General features: G+C 36.1%; 1 protein-coding gene and 1 pseudogene across 6 annotated transcripts in view; one reads left to right on the top strand and one right to left on the bottom strand.

Moving 5' to 3' along the window:
* Positions 1–21,734, bottom strand: part of ANAPC1 (anaphase promoting complex subunit 1) — a 94,164-nt gene that overhangs the window by 13,636 nt on the left and 58,794 nt on the right. For all 6 annotated transcript variants that reach the window (XM_057309075.1, XM_048222649.2, XM_048222650.2 and 3 more), the window contains 14 exons: positions 20,533–20,667; positions 20,270–20,352; positions 19,303–19,381; positions 18,526–18,600; positions 14,559–14,635; positions 13,947–14,037; positions 13,801–13,854; positions 12,736–12,929; positions 8,526–8,612; positions 6,147–6,264; positions 5,157–5,234; positions 4,726–4,793; positions 3,128–3,266; positions 1,176–1,262 (listed from right to left, as the gene is read on the bottom strand). In XM_057309075.1, the coding sequence (XP_057165058.1) occupies positions 1,176–1,262; positions 3,128–3,266; positions 4,726–4,793; positions 5,157–5,234; positions 6,147–6,264; positions 8,526–8,612; positions 12,736–12,929; positions 13,801–13,854; positions 13,947–14,037; positions 14,559–14,635; positions 18,526–18,600; positions 19,303–19,381; positions 20,270–20,352; positions 20,533–20,667 (1,365 nt within the window). The remainder of the gene's footprint in view (positions 1–1,175; positions 1,263–3,127; positions 3,267–4,725; positions 4,794–5,156; positions 5,235–6,146; positions 6,265–8,525; positions 8,613–12,735; positions 12,930–13,800; positions 13,855–13,946; positions 14,038–14,558; positions 14,636–18,525; positions 18,601–19,302; positions 19,382–20,269; positions 20,353–20,532; positions 20,668–21,734) is intronic.
* Positions 7,054–7,361, top strand: LOC113242391 (60S ribosomal protein L35a-like; annotated as a pseudogene).

Genomic DNA, 21,734 nt, shown 5'->3' with positions numbered 1-21,734 from the left:
TTTTGTAGCACATCAATGTATATTCTGAAATCAATTCAACACTGTATAGCAACTACTACGGCCCATTCTTAAGCTCTACAGTCAATAATACGTAGGCTAAAACAGCTATCTCTTTATAAAATCATAGTGAATGCAACACTAACCATCATCAAAATATAGTAAAATTGAGTCCCAAAGGACAGTTATGTATGTAAGCGTTGTGAGGAGAGGAAGGATCAGCGGGGGTAAAATGAGCAGACGGGACACCACAGAGATGGGCCCTGGGTTAGGCTGGCAAGAGCAAGATGCAAAAAGAAAACCCAGCATCCACAAAGATGTAATACAAACACTGAGCAGAGCAGGTACGGAGGAGGCAGCACAATCAAATCCAGCTAGGCTCAAGGGCAGGCACGGCCTTTCATCAGAGACCTGCGGCCTTGAGTGCATGCCCAGCCCTTACTACTAGCTGTGCAGTCTTAGTATGTGATATCTGAGTGGCAGTTTCCTCATCTGTAAACCTGGAATGACGAAGTACCTACCCTCAGAGTCAGAATCCAATAAGAAAATTACATAAAATACTGAGCAAAGCGTCTAATAAATAGTCAAGATTCAGTAAGTTAAAGGGGTTACGATTATCTCACTTTACCCTCAAAACAACAACGTCAGGTAGGTTCTATCATAATCCCACTTTCAGAAACAAGGAAACTGCATTTTGGAGAAGTTGAAAAATTTTCCCGGAGCTACACACACTTATAGGGAACCGGCCATCAATCCCAGATATAAAATTCCTACATCCAAGCTTTGGATTAAATAAAAGATCTGCTGGGCACCCTTTGAATCCTGAAGAGAGCAACAGTTTTATGACCAACAGAAAAAAAGTTATAAGCAAACAGTAAAATTATGTAAAAATAAGAGACAGTAAACAGTGAAAATATCAGTCAGTACAAGAATGCACATAAGAAAGTATTGAAATTAATGTCTTAGAATTTTAAGTTGTTTCTTCTATCAAGGTAGTAAGTTACTGAATTTAATAATTTTAGACTATGAAAAATCTGTATCTGCCAAGCAAAAATCATCCAATGTACCCAAGGCATGTCATCAACCTCAAAGATAGGTATGGATATTGTGGTCGTGTCCACAGATAAATATAGTACCATTGTAGTCTGGCAGCTGAGCAAAACATATGATACACATACCTGACCCATGTTCACAGTTGGTTTGCAGAAATATTCAGCAAATGACAGAAGTGCTGGATCAGAAGTGAATGCTGAAATTGTTTCTGGCTAAAAATATAAACAACAGCAACAAACATAAGTGAGATATTAGAGGTTATTTTCCTTACTGCTCAAATTGTGGTATATGCAGTTGTGAGAAATCTACCTCACTGTTTTCACACAACGTTGCCATAAAGCCCAAGGCTGTACAAACTTGCTAGAGCTTCACCAACCTGTTCTGCTGAGAAGTTACAAGATGCTTTTTTGCACAAGTCAAACAAGAGCTACTGTTTATCAAAAGGCCAATAATAAACAGGTCTTTCTTACACAACTTGCTCCCAAAAGGCTTTCCCCTCTCCCTCAATTAACCTACTGAAAAACAAGTAAGAAAGTAGAACTGTTACTGAAAACGTAAGGAAAAAAGATTACCACTCAAATAAGTCACTCATTAAAAGGTAAATACTGTATGATTCCACTTATCTGAGAATACTAGAATAATCAAATTCAGAGACAGAAAGCCGAATGGTGGGCACCCGGCTGCGAGGAAGTAGGAACAGGAGTCGCTGTGCAATGGGTACAGAGGTTCAGTTTTACAAGATGAAAGAGTGTCCTACAGATGGACGGTGGTGATGGTTGTACAACAATATGAATGGACTTAATATTACTCAACTATACATTTAGAAAGGGCTACAACAGCATATTTTGTGTGTATTTTACCACAATAAAGAAACTGGAAAAAAAAAAAGTAACACTCAAGGTTCAAGAAAATGGAATATGGAATATATGGAATACAAAAATATTACCATTTTCCACTGAGATTTATATTTCACTTCTGAATTCCCTTGAAGCAGGAAATTGAGATGTCTTTTAATCTTTATGTAATTTCCCAAATCAAAATCAAGTATAAACTTCTCTATTTTCTTTACAAATTAGGGTCTTTGAGATGGGCTCTAATTTATATGAGCAACAGAGCTTAAGTTAAATCATATCCAAAGTCCTTCAAAACTATTTCATAGACATCCTATCAAACACTGCCAAACAAAATTCACTGATGTCAACTGCATCTACTTAAACCCTGGGAGCTATTATAAAGGTTCAGTCATAAGTAACTGGTCTAAAATGAAATGCGAGTTAAATTAAAATAAATGCTATCCCCTTATGTGGAAAAACAAAGAATGCTAATTAAGTCCACTGTCCACCACGTAGTCAGTCCACCAGCCACATTTTTGCCTCTACCTCTAAGGGCCCTGACCACTTTACACTGCCACTTGATGTACCTTCAGCAGGAGCACATTTGCTCATGAAATTCCTGAAAAGTGTACTTAAACTGAGAAATTTTAAAGTTGGCTTATGGAATACATTTCTAGTGTGCGGAACTTATCTGAGTTCTAAAGTGTAGAGTAAAATATGTACTGACCGAGATGGGAATGAGATTCTCTCACGCACTCTAACTTTTCATTCGAAATACTCAAATCAGCAGTTAAGTACTATGAGAATAAAGCGAACTGATAAAATAAATCTGTCATCATTTTATCCTCACCAAGATTTAACCAACAATGGGGGGTTTAAAACAGAAACTAATTAGTGTTACCTTGTAAAAATCTTCTTCTGTTTCTGCCATGAATTAAGCAAATCTTAACAGATTTGAAGATTAATAAGTAAAATTATTAAGCTAAACATTTTTACAGTGTTAAGATATATTGTCCCTACTGCTAAATGTAAGTCATCCTTAGAGTCCTGGCAGATGGCCATATTTTATTATAGTTGCTACATAAAACAACAAGTAGATCCAGTCTTTATAATCTGCAGTGATGAGAGAGCAGATTCACCTCAACGGTCCCATAAATGTTATCACAGAAGTACATGCTTTGGGTGGGCTGCGGGATTTGTAATTATTCCATCTCATCCTTCAGTTTTTAACCAATCAATACTACCTTGAAAGCCCGAGCTTCAGAGTTCCTGTTGGCCACAGTCTGGGCCAACAAACTTTGCCACCCCATTGGATCTTCCTTGTAGGAGAGCTGACCTGCTCTGAGCTTAACATACAGAACTCCATCCTTAGAAAGGATTGATCTGAAGAAAAAAAAAAAAAGAATGAATTTTACATGAGGTATTATTTGTAATTCTCAGCTAGAAATATAATGTCTCCTAATACCACGTTCACATGAGATGAAGTCTTTATCATTTTCCAGTAGGGTACATGATTATTTACTGTGTCTAAAATTAAATCAGTCCCTATGAGAAAGCCAAAACAAAGTTCTATTTTTCTTTGGTGTTGAGGTTCACAGAGCTTAGTTAAGTAAAAAGGTGCTCTGCCCACTCAAGTGTATGCTTCAAAGGCAATATTTTATCTAACACTTCTTCATATTCCCTTTATCTTCTATCCACTGGAGGTACTGAATATCTATTGATTGGTTTGCGACAGAAAAAAATTAATGCTGCAAATCTAAAGAGAACAATACAGAAAACGGCTATCATATAGAGAGTTTAAGGGAAATATAAATCGGTACCAAACTATAAAAACTCTTATGGGCTTGTTAAACTTTCTAGAAATTTAAAGACTTAATTTACACACTACTCAAGGTATAAAATTAACACTCTCTTCATTAATTACTTGCATATGATTATTTCCACCCAAAAACAATCTATCATGATCTTAATTTTATGAGAACAAGCCAACAAAACAATGATAAAAAGATGTAAAGATGTGGTCTGACAAACATCAATTGTTATGAAGTTCCTTTTATAGACAGACATACATGCCACCCTTACTTTTTTTTTCCCAGCCTTTCTTTTTTCTTTTTTTTTTTTTTTTAAGATTTTACTCATTTATTTGACACAGAGAAAGAGGACAAGCAGGGGGAGGGGCAGGCAGAGGGAGAGGCAGAAGCAGGCTTCCCGGTGAGCAGGGAGCCAAATGCAGGGCCTGATCCCACGACCCTGGGATCGTGACCTGAGCTGAAGGCAGACACTTAACCAACTAAGCCACCCAGGCGCCCCCCAGCCTTACTTTCTTACACTGATTATCTTTCATTACTGCTCCAACAGATAATTCCGTTACTGTACCAACTTAGGTCACTACAAGTTTCTCAATGAATAAATATAACTAGTGAGGGTTTGTCTTCTAAACTAAAACTCAGGCACCTGGGTGGTTCAACCAGTTAAGCAGCTGCCTTCGGCTCGGGTCATGATCCCAGGGTCCTGGGATCGAGCCCCACATCAGGCTCCTTACTCGGCAGGGAGCCCGCTTCTCTCTCTGCCTGCCGCTCCCCCTGCTTGTGCTTGCTCTCTCCCCACCCCCTGCCATGTCAAATAAGTAAATAAAATCTTTAAAAAAAAAGAAAACTAAAACTAATTTTCTAATACAAATTCTGTTTCAAAGTTATAGACCACTTTATTCAACATATACTCTACTGTCTTGCATGAGATCAAAGGATAACAAGGAACATTCTAGATAATAATCTGCAATTTCTACCTTCCCATATACTTCTATTCACTTCACAGATACATGTAAGAAATTCAGTATACGTACTTCAAGTGTTGTGTTCCCTTGCTTAAATCTATGAGCAGTTCCCAGTATCGTGGGCCTTTTACTTTAATCTGCCAAGAGAAATATGAACACAGTCAATCGAACGCTAAAAAGGTGCTAGTTTGACAAAATGAAACCCATGTTTCTCAGAGAAAATAAAAATAACTAGGCTGGAAAGAGATACTGACAAGTTAACAAGCTTCATTTCTACACAAAAATGTACATGAATCAAGTTCTACGGCCATCTAACCTCTCAGTAAAGATCAGCAAGTAAAGACCTTCTCTGTTCCTCATGACAATTCCTCCTGCGCTGCTTTCCTATTTCCTACAGAACACCAAGAAAGCATAGACTTTAACTTAGCTACCTTTGATGCTATACTATTCTGGTTGAATTAACCTCTTGCAGAGATCTTCCTAAATCACATCCCACTTACCTGCTTTAACAGGTGGAGTTCTGGAAGAAGGGTAGGAGCCATCAATTCTTCTTTGGTTTGTTCATACCACTGAGTACCCTTTACGAATGTAAAAGAACAGCCACAATTCACTGTGTGGTTAACGGAAGCTCCAAAGAAGAAACATCTCCACTCTGTACTTCTCTTTCCCCCCCCCAGTTTCTACACAGATGGTCAAACGACATAAAATACTCTCTGGTATCAAGTCTTAAGGGCTAAGTCTACAATCCTTTGCAGGGCCTGCATCACCTTACGCCATTCACACGCTAACAGTACAGAAGATCTGTACTTCTGAGACCTCTGGGTTTTTGCGCATGTTGTCTTCTGGGAACGGCCTCTGCTCAGCTGGCAAATCTCAGCCCAAACAGTGTCCAGCATGACGACTTCCCCAACCCTCAACAGCTGGAGGGACATTTCTTCTCTGCTCCCCTGCATTCTACACATACCCCCACATTCTATTCTTACTGCACCCATGCCTGGCTACCCAATGGACAGGAGGTCCTTAAGGAATACAACGATGTAATTTTTATGCCCCAGAGCCTTTGCATAGTTTTGAAGCACAGAAGGTACTTAATAATATTCCGAATGAAGGAAGGATACATGGCTTACAATCTGTGTCTAAATCAAAGATCTCTCATCAAATACATGATCTTAAAGCACTCTGCAAACAAACCTAAGAATAGTTCTAACTCGACTAATTTTTTAGAACACTTTAGTGAACAAGGACATTTTCAAACTATAGGCTCTAGGGATAAAAGAGCAGCTGATGACTTCTAAAATACTACCCTCATAAACTACAAATCAGCCCAAATGGCCTGGCAGGATGTACAAGAACTTTAGAAGCTTCAATTTTTATAAGAGATTAATTCACTCTGTCATCTTTTAAAGAACAACATTTTTGAAATATTTTGACCTGCAAAGATGTATGAGTGGTAACAAAATTACAAATAAATGAAAGGAGGAAAGAATTACCTTGTAGGTAACTTCTAAAAGGGCATAGCAGGGCATGTTTGTGTCCACATCCACAGGCACTAGAAGCCTTGGCTCTGCAGCCAGCACATACAGGTGCCGCAGAGCCTGGAGATGGTACCTACTCACAGAAAACACAGAAAGAAGGTAACAAAAGGGTGACGACAGCGTGAGCTCTACAATCTGCTGCTGCCCACACATGGAACCACGACAGAAGGTGGGGTTGCTATCTTCCCATGACAATCATCCTAAAGGAAGATGATGAGATTCAATTAAAAACTAAAGGGAGAGATTCTCTTTAAAAAATTATAGACACATGATCCTTGACTCAAGGATTCCTTATTTGCATTTTCACAGTTAAGAGGCTTTATAGATGAGGTAAAATTATCTTAACATGAAAATATTTACTGATAAATTCATCACTTATAAAATCAGTTCTCAAATAATCCTTTAATGCCCCACATAGGTACCTTTTTACCTTCCAGGGGACTTATTTCTTGTTCTTTGTTTTTCTGGCTCAAGGGTTGGTACGGAGGAGGAAGGCTCTTCTACGTACGCATCTTTACACAAACGCATACACACATCTGGGATCTAGGACACCGAAAACTAATGGGGGGGTTATGATGTTTTTCTGTGTGTGTGCTTTTCTGGGTTTTCAAAAAAAAATTTTAATTTTAAAATTTATATTGTAGCATTTAGACAAAGAAGTTTTTACATTTTGAGATGCCATAAAAGGATAAAATGAGACTTCAAATTTTTCTTTTTAAATTTTAGTTACAGCAATAGCTTCCCTTTTCCCACCCAAACCTACCCTTTCCTATAAATTAATTAGAATGAAAAGCAGAGAGGGGCTTCTGCTGCCGAACTCTGGGTGCAAGTAAGTGGGGCCAACTGAGAAGAGACTCCTAAAATGACAAATGTGTCTGGAAGGCTGTGGTCCGAGGCCATTTTTGCTGGCTATAAGCAGGGTCTCCAGAAGCAGAGAGAGCACCCAGCTCTTCTTAAAATTGACAGTGTTCATGCTTGAAATGAAACTGAATTCTATCTAGGCAAGAGATACGCTTATATGTACAAAGCAAAGAATGACACAGTGACTGGGAAAAAGTAACTCATGCTCATGGAAACAGTGGCATGGTTCGTGCCAAATTCCAAAGCAACCTTCCTGCTAAAGCCATTGGCCACAGAATCTGTGTGCTGCTGTACCCCTGAAGGATTTAACCTTACCGAAAAATAAATAAATAAATAAAGGTGTAGATCTGTTCTTGTTTAAAAAAAAAAGGAATTAAAAGCAATCAAAGCCAGAAAAAAAGGATATTCATCAGTTGCATAAAGGTTCTTGGTGCTTATCACCAAATTGCTTTGTGTAAAATAGCTAAACCAAATGACTCTCCCAGCAATACAGAAGTGTGGCTCTTAGTTGTACCCTAACCACTAATTACTGACTTTAACAACTCAAAAAGTCTTCCTAAACTGACAAGCAAGAGACCACTTGTCAGAGTTGCATTAATTTAACAAGAATATGCTTGTGCTCCACCTATCATCAGAGTTTGGACGTCAGACCAGGCCACTTTTATAAAACAGCTAACTTTCATTTATTACTACTATTTTAAACTACATTGCACTAGAGCGTGACAGCTTAGTTACTACGGTCAGAGCTCCATCTCTTGATGCTTCTCTTGAAAGTTGAGTTGAACATACTGGTCATCCTGGATGTCACTAGAACTTAAGGAGCTATCTCCTCCCCCTCCTGCACATGCCGCAGGAATCAGCTATGCTGGAACCTGCCGGGAAGGCTGCAGCCCTGACGGTTCTTTGTGCTCGCAAATGCAGAGCTGCTGTACGATCACATCTTTCCTACATGTCTGAGGTTCTAGGGCTCACTGACACTTCTAAGTTGTCTCTGATTCTTTGCTGCATTTTGCTTTTCGTGTCCCTTCTATCTCATTTATAGAAAACTTATCACCATTCATGTAAAAGAGGGAAAAAAGGAATTCATATAGACATTGCCACTAAATCAGACCAATTTCTCTCTTAGAATTAAACAATTATGGTATAAAATATATTGTCTTGCTTCTGTTGGCTACTATCTTTTGTTTGATTAACTTTTCCCTAAAGATAACCTTGTTTGGCCCACTTCTGGGTTTACAGCAGTTCTACCTATGAAAGAATGGTGGAAGACTGATCCATCAGTCCATCAGATGTCCAAAGTCCACTTTTGGTCTAATACTTAGAGAAACGTTTTAAAAGATTCAGTCAGGAAGATAACTAAGTTCAAGAAGAGAATAAACTAATTTGGAAATGAGTCCATGGAACCAAAGCACCATCAAATTACCCCTCAGGGACCTTACCTTATGCAAGATCACATTGAGGACAGAGACTCACCGGTTGTCAGTGCTGTGAGCCGGGAAGTGCGGGTAAAGGGCGCAGAGGAGAGCAGCAATGGAAGAGTTTGACGTACTCAAGGAGTACCTGTGAAACAAATGCAGGAGGGAAGGACATTATTAATTACACTGTGCAAACTTCGAAGGCCTTCTTGAGAATCAGGAAATTGGGGTACTGTGGCAAGGTCCACTGATGAAACGCCTTGACAGATACAAGTGTGTCAACACTGTCAATGTTTCACTTTTCAGTGAGTCTTCAAGCCATTTCAAGATCATCTACTAATGAAAGCAGAACCAACATCTCACAGATGCTAACTTTCAAAACCTGAATTAACAAACATGGTTTTTTAACCGAAAATATCACAGTAATGAGGACCGTGAATGCAATCCTAGAGATTACAGATTTTGAAAAAGTCACGTATGAACAATACCACTTCTCCAGTTGTATACATACCTCCTTAGATAATAATAACCCTCACTTCTAAAAATACAAGGTTTGTAACTGGGTATATCTCAAACTTTTTTCTGTTTCTGTAAAGCCTAAGCATTTCTTTAGAATGATGGACTAAATGAAAAGGTAAAAGTTATCATAAAAAGTTACAATGAATGTGTAAACAACTATTCCTCCAAGTACAAATAGTTTTTTTTCTTATCAATGTGATAAACTTATTTTTATAAAGGCCACATACTTTTGGGGCACCTGGGTGGTTCAGTCAGTTAAGCATCTGCCTTTGGCTTCAGGTCATGACCCCAGGGTCCTGAGATTGAGCCCTGCATCAGGCTCCCTGCTCAAAAGGGAGCCTGCTTCTCCCTCTTCCCCCACTCGTGCTCTCTCTCTCTCAATAAATAAATAAAATCTTTAAAATAAATAAGTAAAGGCCACATACTCTTAATAAAATCTTTTGAGATGTTCCTTATATTATTCTACAGTTGCTCAAACTCTGCATGGCAAACAGGCAGATTACTCTAAAATTCTAAAGTTTTTCTTACAAATATTTTGAAAAAACATGGTACCGGACATCACATAAAACCACTGTTACAGATAATCAATATACATATATATTTTATTATATACATTCACATGCATACGCACACATACATATCCCCAAGTCTTTATCTATTTTAATAATTAAGGTATTAAGTAAGAACTTAACAGTTATCATATGCACACATTATTTAATGAATTAGGAAGAAGAGACTTCGAAATTTAAGGAAATATATCTATTTTCACATGTGCATAAAACAGGCCATTGTCTCTTTACCATTTTGACAAAACCAAAATCCAAAGATAAACATTATATATTAATGTTAGAAATTTTGAGATTAAACATAGGATGTGGCTATGCAATGAGAAATTTAAATGTTGTCACAGAGTGCACATAACCATTTAAAGACCAGGAATCATTACAAAAGCAGAGCAGAGTGGGAGAAAATCTATTCAATATGAAAGCAGAGCAAGGTCACAGTGTGAAACAATGAAAAATAAGATTGAATAAGAGTATACTGGAATTGAAATTAAAAAAAAAAAGAATAAGAAAACAAGAGAGACGCAGGGGTTTATTTTGAAAGGAAAATATGTTTTCAAAAATCATAAAGTAAGAAGAATTTTCATAGTAAGATTTCTTTAACCATTCTTAATTCTAAATAATTAAAGAAAGAACAATTCTATAAAACCTGTTAAAAAAGAAAGCACACCTTTCTGATAATCTTTACTTTTTATACTTCCAGAAAGGTGAGCTCCAATGTTTAATTCAGTCTTATAGAAGAGAAAAAAATAAACCTATATGACTTGTAGAAATTGTATCAGTTGACCAAGGTCACACACATTAAAGCTAAATAAATGAAACAATACACCATATTCACAAATTGAAAGACTCAATATTATAACAGATTTCAATTCCTCCCAAACCAATATACAGACTCATATTCTCATCAGTATTTTATCAGGTTATTCAGTGTGGAAAATCATTAACAAATTCCAATATTCACATAAAAATTCAAGGAGCCAAGAACAGAAAAACACACTTTTGAAGAAGAAATCACAGTTTGGAAGATTAATTCTACCTGACATCAAGACTTATTATAAAAGTACAACCATTAAGGCTGTGGTATTGTGCAAGTATAGAAAAATAGACCAGCTGAACAGAATGGCCCAGAAATAAATGTATACATATGGACACTTAATTTATAACAAAAATAGTACTGCAGAACAGTGGAGAAAAGATAAACTTTTCAATAATAGTGGGGCATCAATTATCAAAAAATCATATAGAAAAATCAGGTACAGGTAGATTTTATACCCAAATGTAAATGGAAAAGCTAAAAAACTTGTAGAAAATAAAGAGAGTATCTTCATTTGGGGGATGGGGGGGTAAGGAAATATTTCATCAGAAGGACAAAAAAGTATAAACCATCAAAGAAAAATGTTAATAACTCTGTTCATCAAAAGACACCATTAAGAGAGTTAAAAGGTGAACCATACAGCAGGAGAGGTAAGTACAACACGTAAGAGTGACAAAGGTTCAGGATCATAATGATAAACCAATACAGAATAGTCAGATGAACAGAAACAGAGTAGAACAGAGGCCATCAGGGGCTAGGGCAAGGGGGCAAGCTGTTCTTTAAAGGGGACAGAACTTCAGTTCTGCAAGGTGGAAAAGTTCTAGAGATTAGTGAATACACTAACTACTACTGAACTGCACATTCAGAAGTTAAAAAATAAATTTTATGTGTATATTACCACAAATAAAATTTTTAAATAAATAACTAAGCCAATATGAAAACAGGTAGCAAGAGACTTAGACAACACAAAAGGAGATTTCCAGATAGCCATTAACGATACAAAAGGTGCTAAATATCATTATTCAGAGAAATGGAAACTAAAACCACAACTACTACCAGATGGCAAAATTAAAAAGACTAGCAATAAAACCAGTGTTAAGAAGGATAGGGAGCAACTGGAATGGCATACGACACTCACTGATGGGTCTATCTGGAGCACCGATGGCATCATCTACAGAAGTTAAGCATACATACACACACACAGATCCACGCACAGATCCACACACAGATCTAGATACAACAAAATCAAAGACATGCACAAGAATATTCATAACACCCCTAAACTAGAAAAAACACATCCATCAAGAGCAGAGAAGATCAATAACTGTGGTATAATCATACAATGGAATTCTACAGCACAGAACAGGAATAGACCATTGCTACATGCAACACGGATGAATCTCACAAACAATGTTGAGCTAAAGAAGTACAGCTGACCCCTGAACAATGTAAGGGTTAGAGGTACCAACCACCCTGCACAGTAAAAAGTCTATGAATAACTTACAACTTCCCCAAAGCTTAACTAATAGCCTACTATTGATTAGAAGCCTTACCGACAACATAAACAGTAGATAAACACATATTTTGTATGTTATAGGTACTATATTCTGTACTCTTACAATACAGAAAAAGCTACAGAAAAGAAGATATTATCATAGGAAGACAAAATATATCTACAGCACTGTACTGTATTTAACCAAAACAATCGTGTGTAAGTGGACCTGCGCAGTTCAAACCCATGCTGGTCAAGGGTCAACTGTAAGTATAAAATAATACACAGTGTATGATTCCATTTGAATTTCAAAAACAGGCAGAGCCAGTCTAAGGTGTTAGGAGACTAAACAGTGATTATTTTGGGGTAGAAGTGAAAGTAATAGTTAACAGGCGAGGCACAGCCGGGGCAGAGACAGCTGTTCTGAGTTCTATCTTGATCTACCTGGTAGTCTACAGGGAAGTCTTGTAAGAAGATGAGGTAGTCAGGAATGACAGATGCTGGAAAGAGAGCAAAGAAAGGGAAAACTAAGAAACTCTCACAGGACTTAATGACTGATACTGTTCATGACCTTAGTGAGAGAGTAGTTCAGGAGAGGGTCAAAGTCATTAAACAGTGGGGAACAAGAGGTGATACACTGAAGAACTGAGTACCGACTCCTGCAAATATACAGCATGGATGGTAACTCTACTAAGTAAGGCATAAATTGATGGTTAAACTTAAAAAAAACCGTTTTAAAGTGTAACAATGCTCCTCAATATGCTAACAGCTAGTCAGGATCAAAAATTTTCAAGTATCTTCAAAACCAAAATAATTCACTCTTACAGGTCTTGTTCATGAGATCTTTTCATTAAATAAAAAACATATATTCATTTACCTTCCTCCTCCCAGAAACAGAAGTCCAAGGGCCATGTGATGGGCTAAGTGGAAACCATAGTTCATTTCACCACCCGTTTTCATATGTAAAAAGCGACAAAGCTGCAAAACCTTTAGGTTCCCCGAGCCAGCCATTACCATGGCAAGAGACAGAAGCACCACACTGAGGCAGGTTTCCAGGTTGTAAGGACCTGTCTGGTAACACAAAAAGAGGACTTACTACAACTGTTGCATTACATTTATTATCGAAACTAAATTGACCATCATTAGACTATAAATACTTACAACTTTAAAAAAATCTGTAAAAACGAAAATTTTCTCTGATTATGAAATTTAAGTTATGTAGAAATTCAGAAAATAAAGTATCAAAAAGGAAGTAACAATTCCTTGGAATACTAACACCCAAAGAGAACTGCCATAACATTCTGACCTTTTCCCTAAATCTTTTCTGGTATCTACGAGGTTTTTTTCAAATGAAATTGAGATATTACTATACATGATATTTTTAACTTTTTAAATCTATTATATATAAACAATTTTTACTCAAAAAATTCTTATAGCACAAGTTTGATAGCTCCATTGTATAACAATGTCTACATACACCATAATCAAATTTACCTACTTTCAGACTGATTTTCCAGTTTTCTCATATTATATTTAATGTTGCAAAAAATCTGTGTGGTTTTATCAGGAAATAAAATCTTACGATCTCCTGTCATTAGAGCAGCAATGCCTCAAAAGGAATTGCATTTTTACTAAGCGCTAATTTTTTTAAAAAAAGCAGTTATCAATAATCAGTCCTTAGACAGAATGGCACTGGGTACAACAATCCATGAAGGATACGGTTTTTGTTATCACAAGAATTAGAGACCTGTACATCCTTCAAGGGTCAGCATACTTTCACTTAATTAATACCCCAAAACACAAATACAAAGATAAGTCAAAACTTCAAATAAACTCAAACGAACTGCAGAGATACTTAACAACACATAGGTAACTGAATTGTCAGTGAATTTTCTTCAAGTTCAGTTTTATTCCCAAAGAGAATGATCATAAAAAGACTTACTACGGAAGCATTAGGTGCAGACAAATAAGTCATAAAATCTTTTGCAAATTTATGCTGGAAAAGCAAAAGAAAAAAATCTGAGGTTAAAAGAAGCATATCAACACTTTGTTAAAAAAGAGAACAGAGTAAACTAAGATACTTCTTACCAAACAGTTAAACGCTGATAAGTTTTCTGAGCCAGCAAATCGAAAACCCAGAGACAAACAAGCTCCTGCAATTATGTAGACATGTGCTTGCCTGAAAACAGATGACAAGAAATTTAATCCTACCACTGTTTTGCTTTAAAAATTCATTATTACTATATTCTGGGGATAAAAATAATAAATATTCCTGTTCTTGAAACTAGTTCATATTCTTCTGGGAATGCTCAACTGTGCCTCTGCTCCATCAGCAGGTTTCTTCAGTAGAAGGACCATGCAGCCCTTACTGATGAAGTGTGCACCTTGACTGCATGTTTCACACACAGCAAAGAAAGTAATTTTTAAAAATAACAGCCAATTTTTTTAAATGAAAAGGATAAAAGAGGAATATGTATAAGTTAAATCTCTGATACTGTTTTTTGAGGGCAAGAGCTCTACACTTCAGAGACCTAAACAAAGAAAAAATCAACTCTGTGAGCCTCGATAAATAATGGTTAGAAACACGGGGAATTCAGAATTACTGAAATCAAGGACTGTACTTCTCCCACATAGTATATTTCTATTTATTTATGCAAGATACTACGATAGTTCATTTGATTTACATATTTTCTGACTTACGACAAAGTTTCCAAATTCAAATCCTCTGAGCAAGGCAATTCAATTTCACTGAGAGAGATACTATTTTCTCTTATAATCTGTCAAGAGAGAAAGCAAGAATACCTGGACATTAATATTTAAGCTACAAATATTAAATGATTTGAAAAATAACATACTGCTTTTGGGGTGCCTGGGTGGCCCAGTTGGTTAACCATCCGACTCTTGATTTCGGCTCAGGTCATAATCTCAGGGTTGTGATATCAAGCCCCACATAGGGCTCTGTGCTGTGCATGAAGCCTGCTTCAGATTCTCTCTCCCTCTCCCTCTGCCCCTCCCCTCAGGGTCCCTTACCAAAAAAAAAAAAAAAAAAGAAAAAAAGAAAAGAAAGAAAAAACATACTGCTTTTCATGGTCATAATTATATAAAATAAGCCATTTCATTCAAAGACATATATTTTAATCACATCAAATGCAATCCAACTTCAAATCTAAGACAGACCCAACAATAACTGAATAGGACTGTATGCATATGAAGTGGATGACTGAAGTGTATTCTGAGTCAACAACAGGGTGACAGTATTTCGCACCAGTGAACTGAAATGCAAAGATGACTGTAGAATAGGGCTGGAGCAAAGATATGGGAAAGCAGTGGGGAAAGGGAAAAAAGCAACTGGAAAGAACTCTAACCAGAGACATATACTTCTTATTCATGAGCTATTTCTACCCTTATGCCTACTAGAGTAAGGTTAGTCACTAGATTAATTACCCACGCTAAACTAAACCATCAATGTGTTTATCTGTAACTCCTATTTAGAAACACATCCCTTTCCTTATAGTGTAAGCAGTAAAAACTTTATCAAATTTAAATTTGATTTAAATTACCCAATTAAATCATTTAATTAACTTCAAATTAAATTTTAAAAATTATTCTTATAATCTTTTAGAAGACTCTTTAGGAGAGTAACATTTCAGGATGCAGTCTATAATAAACCAATAAATATTCTAAACTCGCTTATGACACAATCTTCTTATGTACTGAATATCACCAAATTAAAAAACTTGAAATACCTTTTCTCTTTGATAATCTCAATAAGGTAAGCAATTATGCTGGCTGTGTAATATAGGCTGATAACTATTTCCATCTTTCTTCCTTCCTCTCCAGACTTTATTTTTAATTTTGAATGTTATTTACTCAGAAATTGAGTGGCAAGGGGCACTTGGGTGGCGCAGTCGTTAAGCGTCTGCCTTTGGCTCAGGGCGTGATCCCAGCATTCTGGGATCGAGCCCCACATCAGGCTCCTCCGCTAAGAGCCTGCTTCTTCCTCTCCCACTCCCCCTGCTTGTGTTCCCTCTTTCGCTAGCTGTCTCTGTCAAATAAATAAATAAAATCTTTAAAAAAAAAAAAAAAAAAAGAAATTGAGTGGCATTCTGAAAAACTGATATAACTCCAAAGTGACTAATTTATATATACACAGATAACCTAATTATAACATTTATAGAAAGTGTTTATTATAACATCATAGAGGAATGGAATAGTTCTATTTTGACAGCAGGCATTTATAAGCTCCTTTTGTCTTCAAAACTGGAGCTTAAGGCCTAGGTTCAGCAGGGCCCACACTAGCTCTGACCGCGAGCAATTTTCTTGACTGCTCCGTGTCTCATCTGTAAAATGAGCACAATAAGTGCCTACCTTCTAGGTTCCTGTGAGAATGAGAAGACTCAACGGACTCAAAGCTCTTAAAATTAATGCCTGCTACATAGTAAGTCTTAGTGTTAGCTGCTATCATCAGCATTACCATTAATTTGTGCACTACTATAACACCATACTTGATCATAAACCATTAAAAAGCATCAAGTACTTGGGTTGAGGGGAACTCTCTTGGGTCCCCTCCCTCCTCGGGAGCTTTATACTATCACTTTGCTGTTGCTTAATAAATCTTGCTTTGCTACCCACCAAAAAAAAGAAAAAAAGAACTTGGGTTGTAAATAATTGGGGGAGGAGAGGGAGAACCCCTCCTCAATCTGGTCCTTGTCATCTTTCCTATGGTCTCCTGAAGTTTAAAAAAAACTCAAAAATATAAGGAGTAATCAAAGGGAGAAATATAATCCTTTAAGGGCAAGGTGAGGTATAAAAGAAATGAACAAGAAAATACCACCAAACTCCTCTGTCTTATACAGGGTACAATGCAAAACTCTTCAGATCTGAAGTCCTAATAGCTAGTTTCAGTTTTACCCCACCTCTTAATAGCTGGGTGACTCTGGACCACTCCGCCTTTTTTCAATTAAGAGCACATTGTAACAGTGTAACAGTAGCTCTTGCTACTAAGCGCTAGTTGCTAGGAAGGAAAGATGGAAAAGACACAGCAGCTGACTTTGAGGAGTTCACGGTCTTATGGATGCACAGACATACTGATAATAAACAAAAATAGCATTGTTCCCACCATTCACTGAGGGCAGTACTAGAACAAGTCACAGTACAGCACTGCCTAAAAGCAAAACAAGGTTGTATAGTAAAGCTTGTAATGAAGGACAAAGTGCTATGAAGACCCTAGTTGTTGTTATGTTAGATGTGCCTTAAGTCCAAACAAACAAAAAAGCAGTTTACAAAGTGACCTTTTAATACCTCTTTTGACACTAGGTTGTACCCTACAAGGGGCCCTGCTACAGAATCAATTAAATGAGTGAAAACTAGAAGAAAAGTGAAGAGTGACAAGAAGTATCAATGAACAGAGAACTATGAACTTGTTATATGTATTTGGGGATCCCTGATTTAAACAAGGCCAAATTTTAAAATGTTCAATCTGAAGTAAAAGAAATGTCAGAAAGATAACTATATTAAAAGTCCAAGGGCCACATTTCCACAAAAGCTAAAGACAACTCCGGCATGGATTTTCACTTTCTGTTCTGGAATACAGTTATTTGTGTACATGTTTATTAACTTCGTAAACTAAACTTAGTAAATTTACTACCGTTTCTTGAGGACAGTCCACATGTCGGATGCATGTTAAATATAGCCTAGAGTTCAGCATTTACAGAGGTCATTTACAGATCAACAAATATGTACTGAATGAAGGAATGGGGGGGAAAAGCATAATTTTATCCTACAATATAGATTTTAAAGGGCCCTTTCAGAAGGAACTGACATCTCTGACATCCGAATGTGCTAAGAGTTAAAATTCTGGTGACAAATGGCTGAGTCAATTAAAACAACTCATCCTCACCTGTTTCACATTAATGGTTAACAAACTGGAAAAATCAAATAAAAATAAATCTAGGACTTCAGGTAATGGATGAATAAACTATCAGACTGACTCTCCTGCAGATAACAAGTATAAACTCTGGGCAAAATATAAAAATCAACTATCATGGCAGGAGTCAGCAAACTTTTCCTTAAAGGGCCGAAGAGTAAACATTTCTGGGTTTTAGACTATATAGTTTCTAAAGCAACTCCTGATTTCTGCTGTTATAACACAAAACCACCTTACAAGAAGTAAATGAATGACACGGCCGTGTTCTGATAAAACTTTATTTATAAAAACAGGTGGGCATCATTCCCCAATCCCTAACCTAAAGGCACTAGAGATCAAAAAAAAGCAAGCTGTTTCTAGAGAGGTGACACCTGAAAGATAGGAAAACCACTGGGTAAGTTTCTTTTCATGGCTTCTGGCCTGAGGGCAGGTCCTAGTCTGTGCCATAAAGGACAGCTTACTTAGGATAAAAATGTCAAAAACAATTTTTTAGGGTACTTGGTACATTTAATTTTTAATATTACAATTTCTCGGGATCTGTGGCCAAAAGGGAAGACTGTGGTCTCTGGTTGGCACATAATCTTAAACTCAAAGTTCCCATGTTTTCAAGAGATACTATAATTAACAGTATCAGCTTTATTTAAAAAAAAAAAAAGTATTTTACAGGGTTTTGTAAAATCCCACAAAAAAATCATAATTTATGCTATTAAAGAATTAACAATGTTTACTATATATACTCACTTGAGGAACGTTGCTATCAACCCACTTGGAATTCGGTAAAATATCATCCCACAGAATCAGGCATCGAGCAAGTGTCTTAAAAATGTAACAGAGATAAAATCAATCAGAGCACACAAAGTTCAAAGATTTTACAACAATGATCATATTAAATAATGTAAAAATCAGTTCCCAACTGATGGCAACTCTGAAAAATACGGTACATAATATCAACCTAAGCTAAACTCATTAAAATAAACTGAAGATGTAGATTTTAACACACAAAAAAAAACCTAAAATTGAGTTAACTGCTACCAAAGTTTAAAGGACTTTTAAAAACTTGCTTCATGAAAGAAAAATCACAAAGAAAAGAATCTTAGCACGGTTTATATAACTTAAAAGCTTTCATATACAAGTTTAAACATTAAAGAATAAAGGGAAAAATGTAGGCAATTATGTCAAGTAGTTACTGTCATTAATTATACCCTTAATAGTAATGCTACATCCTTAATAATGAAAGAATGTAAAATAAAGCAGCCCTGGGCCACTTACTGCTTGCTGAATAATGTAATGTAAGAAAGCTGAAATGTCAACTCCTCGTATTATATAGCAACATGGTTACGTTTCCTGGCATTCCTACAAATTACATTTGGGAAATTTCAAAAGAATACTACCAATTACATCTAGATGATGGATTAATAGTAAAAGGCTCCCTTGTAGAAACATTTATATTCACAAGCTAAACTTGAAAAACACAGACTCCTCATGTTAGCAGAAATAAAAAATGACAAAGTACCATACCCTAAGCAAGAGAAATTCTGGTTTCACAAAGTCCAGCAAATACATGGTGTCAGGAGCACGAAGCCAATCTGCAATAGATCTGTTGGTGGAGGGTATTAGTAGGCATTATTGCTCAACTAGAGAACAAAATAATCAGGAATCCCAAGACAGGTTTCAAAACACTTTTCCCCACTCCATCCACTACCCTATTTGCTTTTCATAGTACTTTATACCCTCTAATACAGTATTTGTTATGTATGAATGGCTGTCCTACAACGACATGTGCTTTATAGGAACAGATATTTTTAGTTTTGTTTTGTTCACTGAAATATCTCCATTACCAAGAAAGCACTAACATACATATTCATCAAAATAGATGAATAAATACCTATTTTTAACTATTTTGTTAATTTTGCATATATTCACTTTTCACAAAACTGAAAAAAATCTTGAATCTTAGAATATTTTTTAGCTTAGAAGACTTAAAATTTAAAACTGGTTTAATGTCTCCTACCCAACATACTCTTGTATGTAAAATGTAAAAGAATGAATGCCAAAAGTCTACTTTCAAAGTATCCAGCACTCATTATTGGGAGTTGGGAAGGAAGATGGTGTGATTATTAGGGAAGTTCTTGAACTAAGCAGAAATCGTTTTTATAAATGGTAACCAAGAATAGAATAATGCTAAGTGATTCTGGCTTAACCAGTCCTCAAATAACATGCACAATTAATGAAAAGGAATTTGGGCATTTTTTGATTGTCAGTGACATCAACTATAAAATAAAAATTGGCTATTGTCAAATATTAAAACAGCAAAATACACTATTTCTAGATAAAAATCTGTATAACTTGTAGTACTGGAGAGAATCAAAATCAGGTTAATCCAGTACAAGGAAAATAAACACATTAAAATAATTTAGTTTTACTACTGAGGTCAGAAAGGAAGTCACACTATCATGGCAAAGGGTGAAGCGGGGGGATGTGATACCTGTTATTGGTTTTTAAGTAGATCATAGCCAAAGCTAGAGTGGCACCTGGACAAGTTACATCCACATTTATAGTATCTCCTTCCTATCAAAAAAAAAAAAAATGTTTATTTATGTAAAAGAGTTCTGAATTATTATAAGTTCTTCTGAATACTAGCCTATGCTTAAAATTAACAGATTTACAAATGTTGGTAAGAAAATAACTATTTTCAAATTAACTTCTTAGCTTCCAGAATTTTGATCTGTTGCTTTATTTTGGACTTACTTTGATTTGATAACTTGGAGATTTATGCTTCTCCCTGTGCATTCCTGCTTGAAAGCGCCTATGACCTCCAACCATGTACTGATAAAGCTGCTCAGGCACATTGAGATCAGACATACCTATCAAATTACTGCCATGCTGGAAAATGAAATAACAAACATATGAAAGGAAATCTTATGGAGTAAGATTCATAACACATACCCATGACAAATACAAGAATGAACTAACTTCAGACAAGATATGTTGCGTTTTTTATATTTTTAATTAAAATAACTATTTATATATATATTTATAAAATATATTTATTTTATTTAATAAATATATTTTATATTTTATTAAATATATTTAATATATATTAATTTTATTTAATAAAATATATTTTATATTTTTAATTAAAATAACTATTATCCATAACTTAATATTCAAACAAGCTCTTAATTAGTCACATTAAGAATTACAATACTTAGGGGTGCCTGGGTGGCTCAATAGGTTGAGCATCTGACTCTTGATTTTGGCTCAGGTCACGATCTCTGGGTTGTGAGATCAAGCCCCATGTTGGGCTCTGTGCTCAGCAGGGAGTCTGTTGGAGATTCTCTCTCTCCTTCTACCTCTGTCCCTCCCCCTGAGCGTGCTAGCACGCACGTTTTCTCTCCCTCTAAAATAAGAAATAAATAAATCTTAAAAAAAAAAAAAAAAAAGAATTACAATACTTATATGTTCAGTTAATACTTTCATTTCACAAAACTAAAGCTTCAAAATACAGTTAATTATACTAACAATAGGGGCGCCTGGGTGGCACAGCGGTTAAGCGTCTGCCTTCAGCTCAGGGCGTGACCCCGGCGTTATGGGATCGAGCCCCACATCAGGCTCCTCTGCTATGAGCCTGCTTCTTCCTCTCCCACTCTCCCTGCTTGTGTTCCCCCTCTCGCTGGCTGTCTCTATCTCTGTCGAATAAATAAATAAAATCTTTAAAAAAAAAAAAATTATACTAACAATAAAAGAAAATATTAGGTATGTAAATGAAACTTGACCTATGAACATCTGAGTCCTTTCACTATTGTACCTATGAACTATTTCAGCAACAATACCTATAATAATAAACTTATTGAACACTTACTCTGTTTCAGGTACTATTCAGTGTGTTTAAAACACGGACTAACTTACTTAATATGACAATTCTACCAAACAGCTACTATTTTACACAT

The sequence above is a fragment of the Ursus arctos genome, unplaced genomic scaffold (genome assembly GCF_023065955.2).
Source record: "Ursus arctos isolate Adak ecotype North America unplaced genomic scaffold, UrsArc2.0 scaffold_8, whole genome shotgun sequence".
NCBI lineage: Eukaryota > Metazoa > Chordata > Mammalia > Carnivora > Ursidae > Ursus > Ursus arctos.
This window is presented reverse-complemented; position numbering and strand designations above follow the sequence as displayed.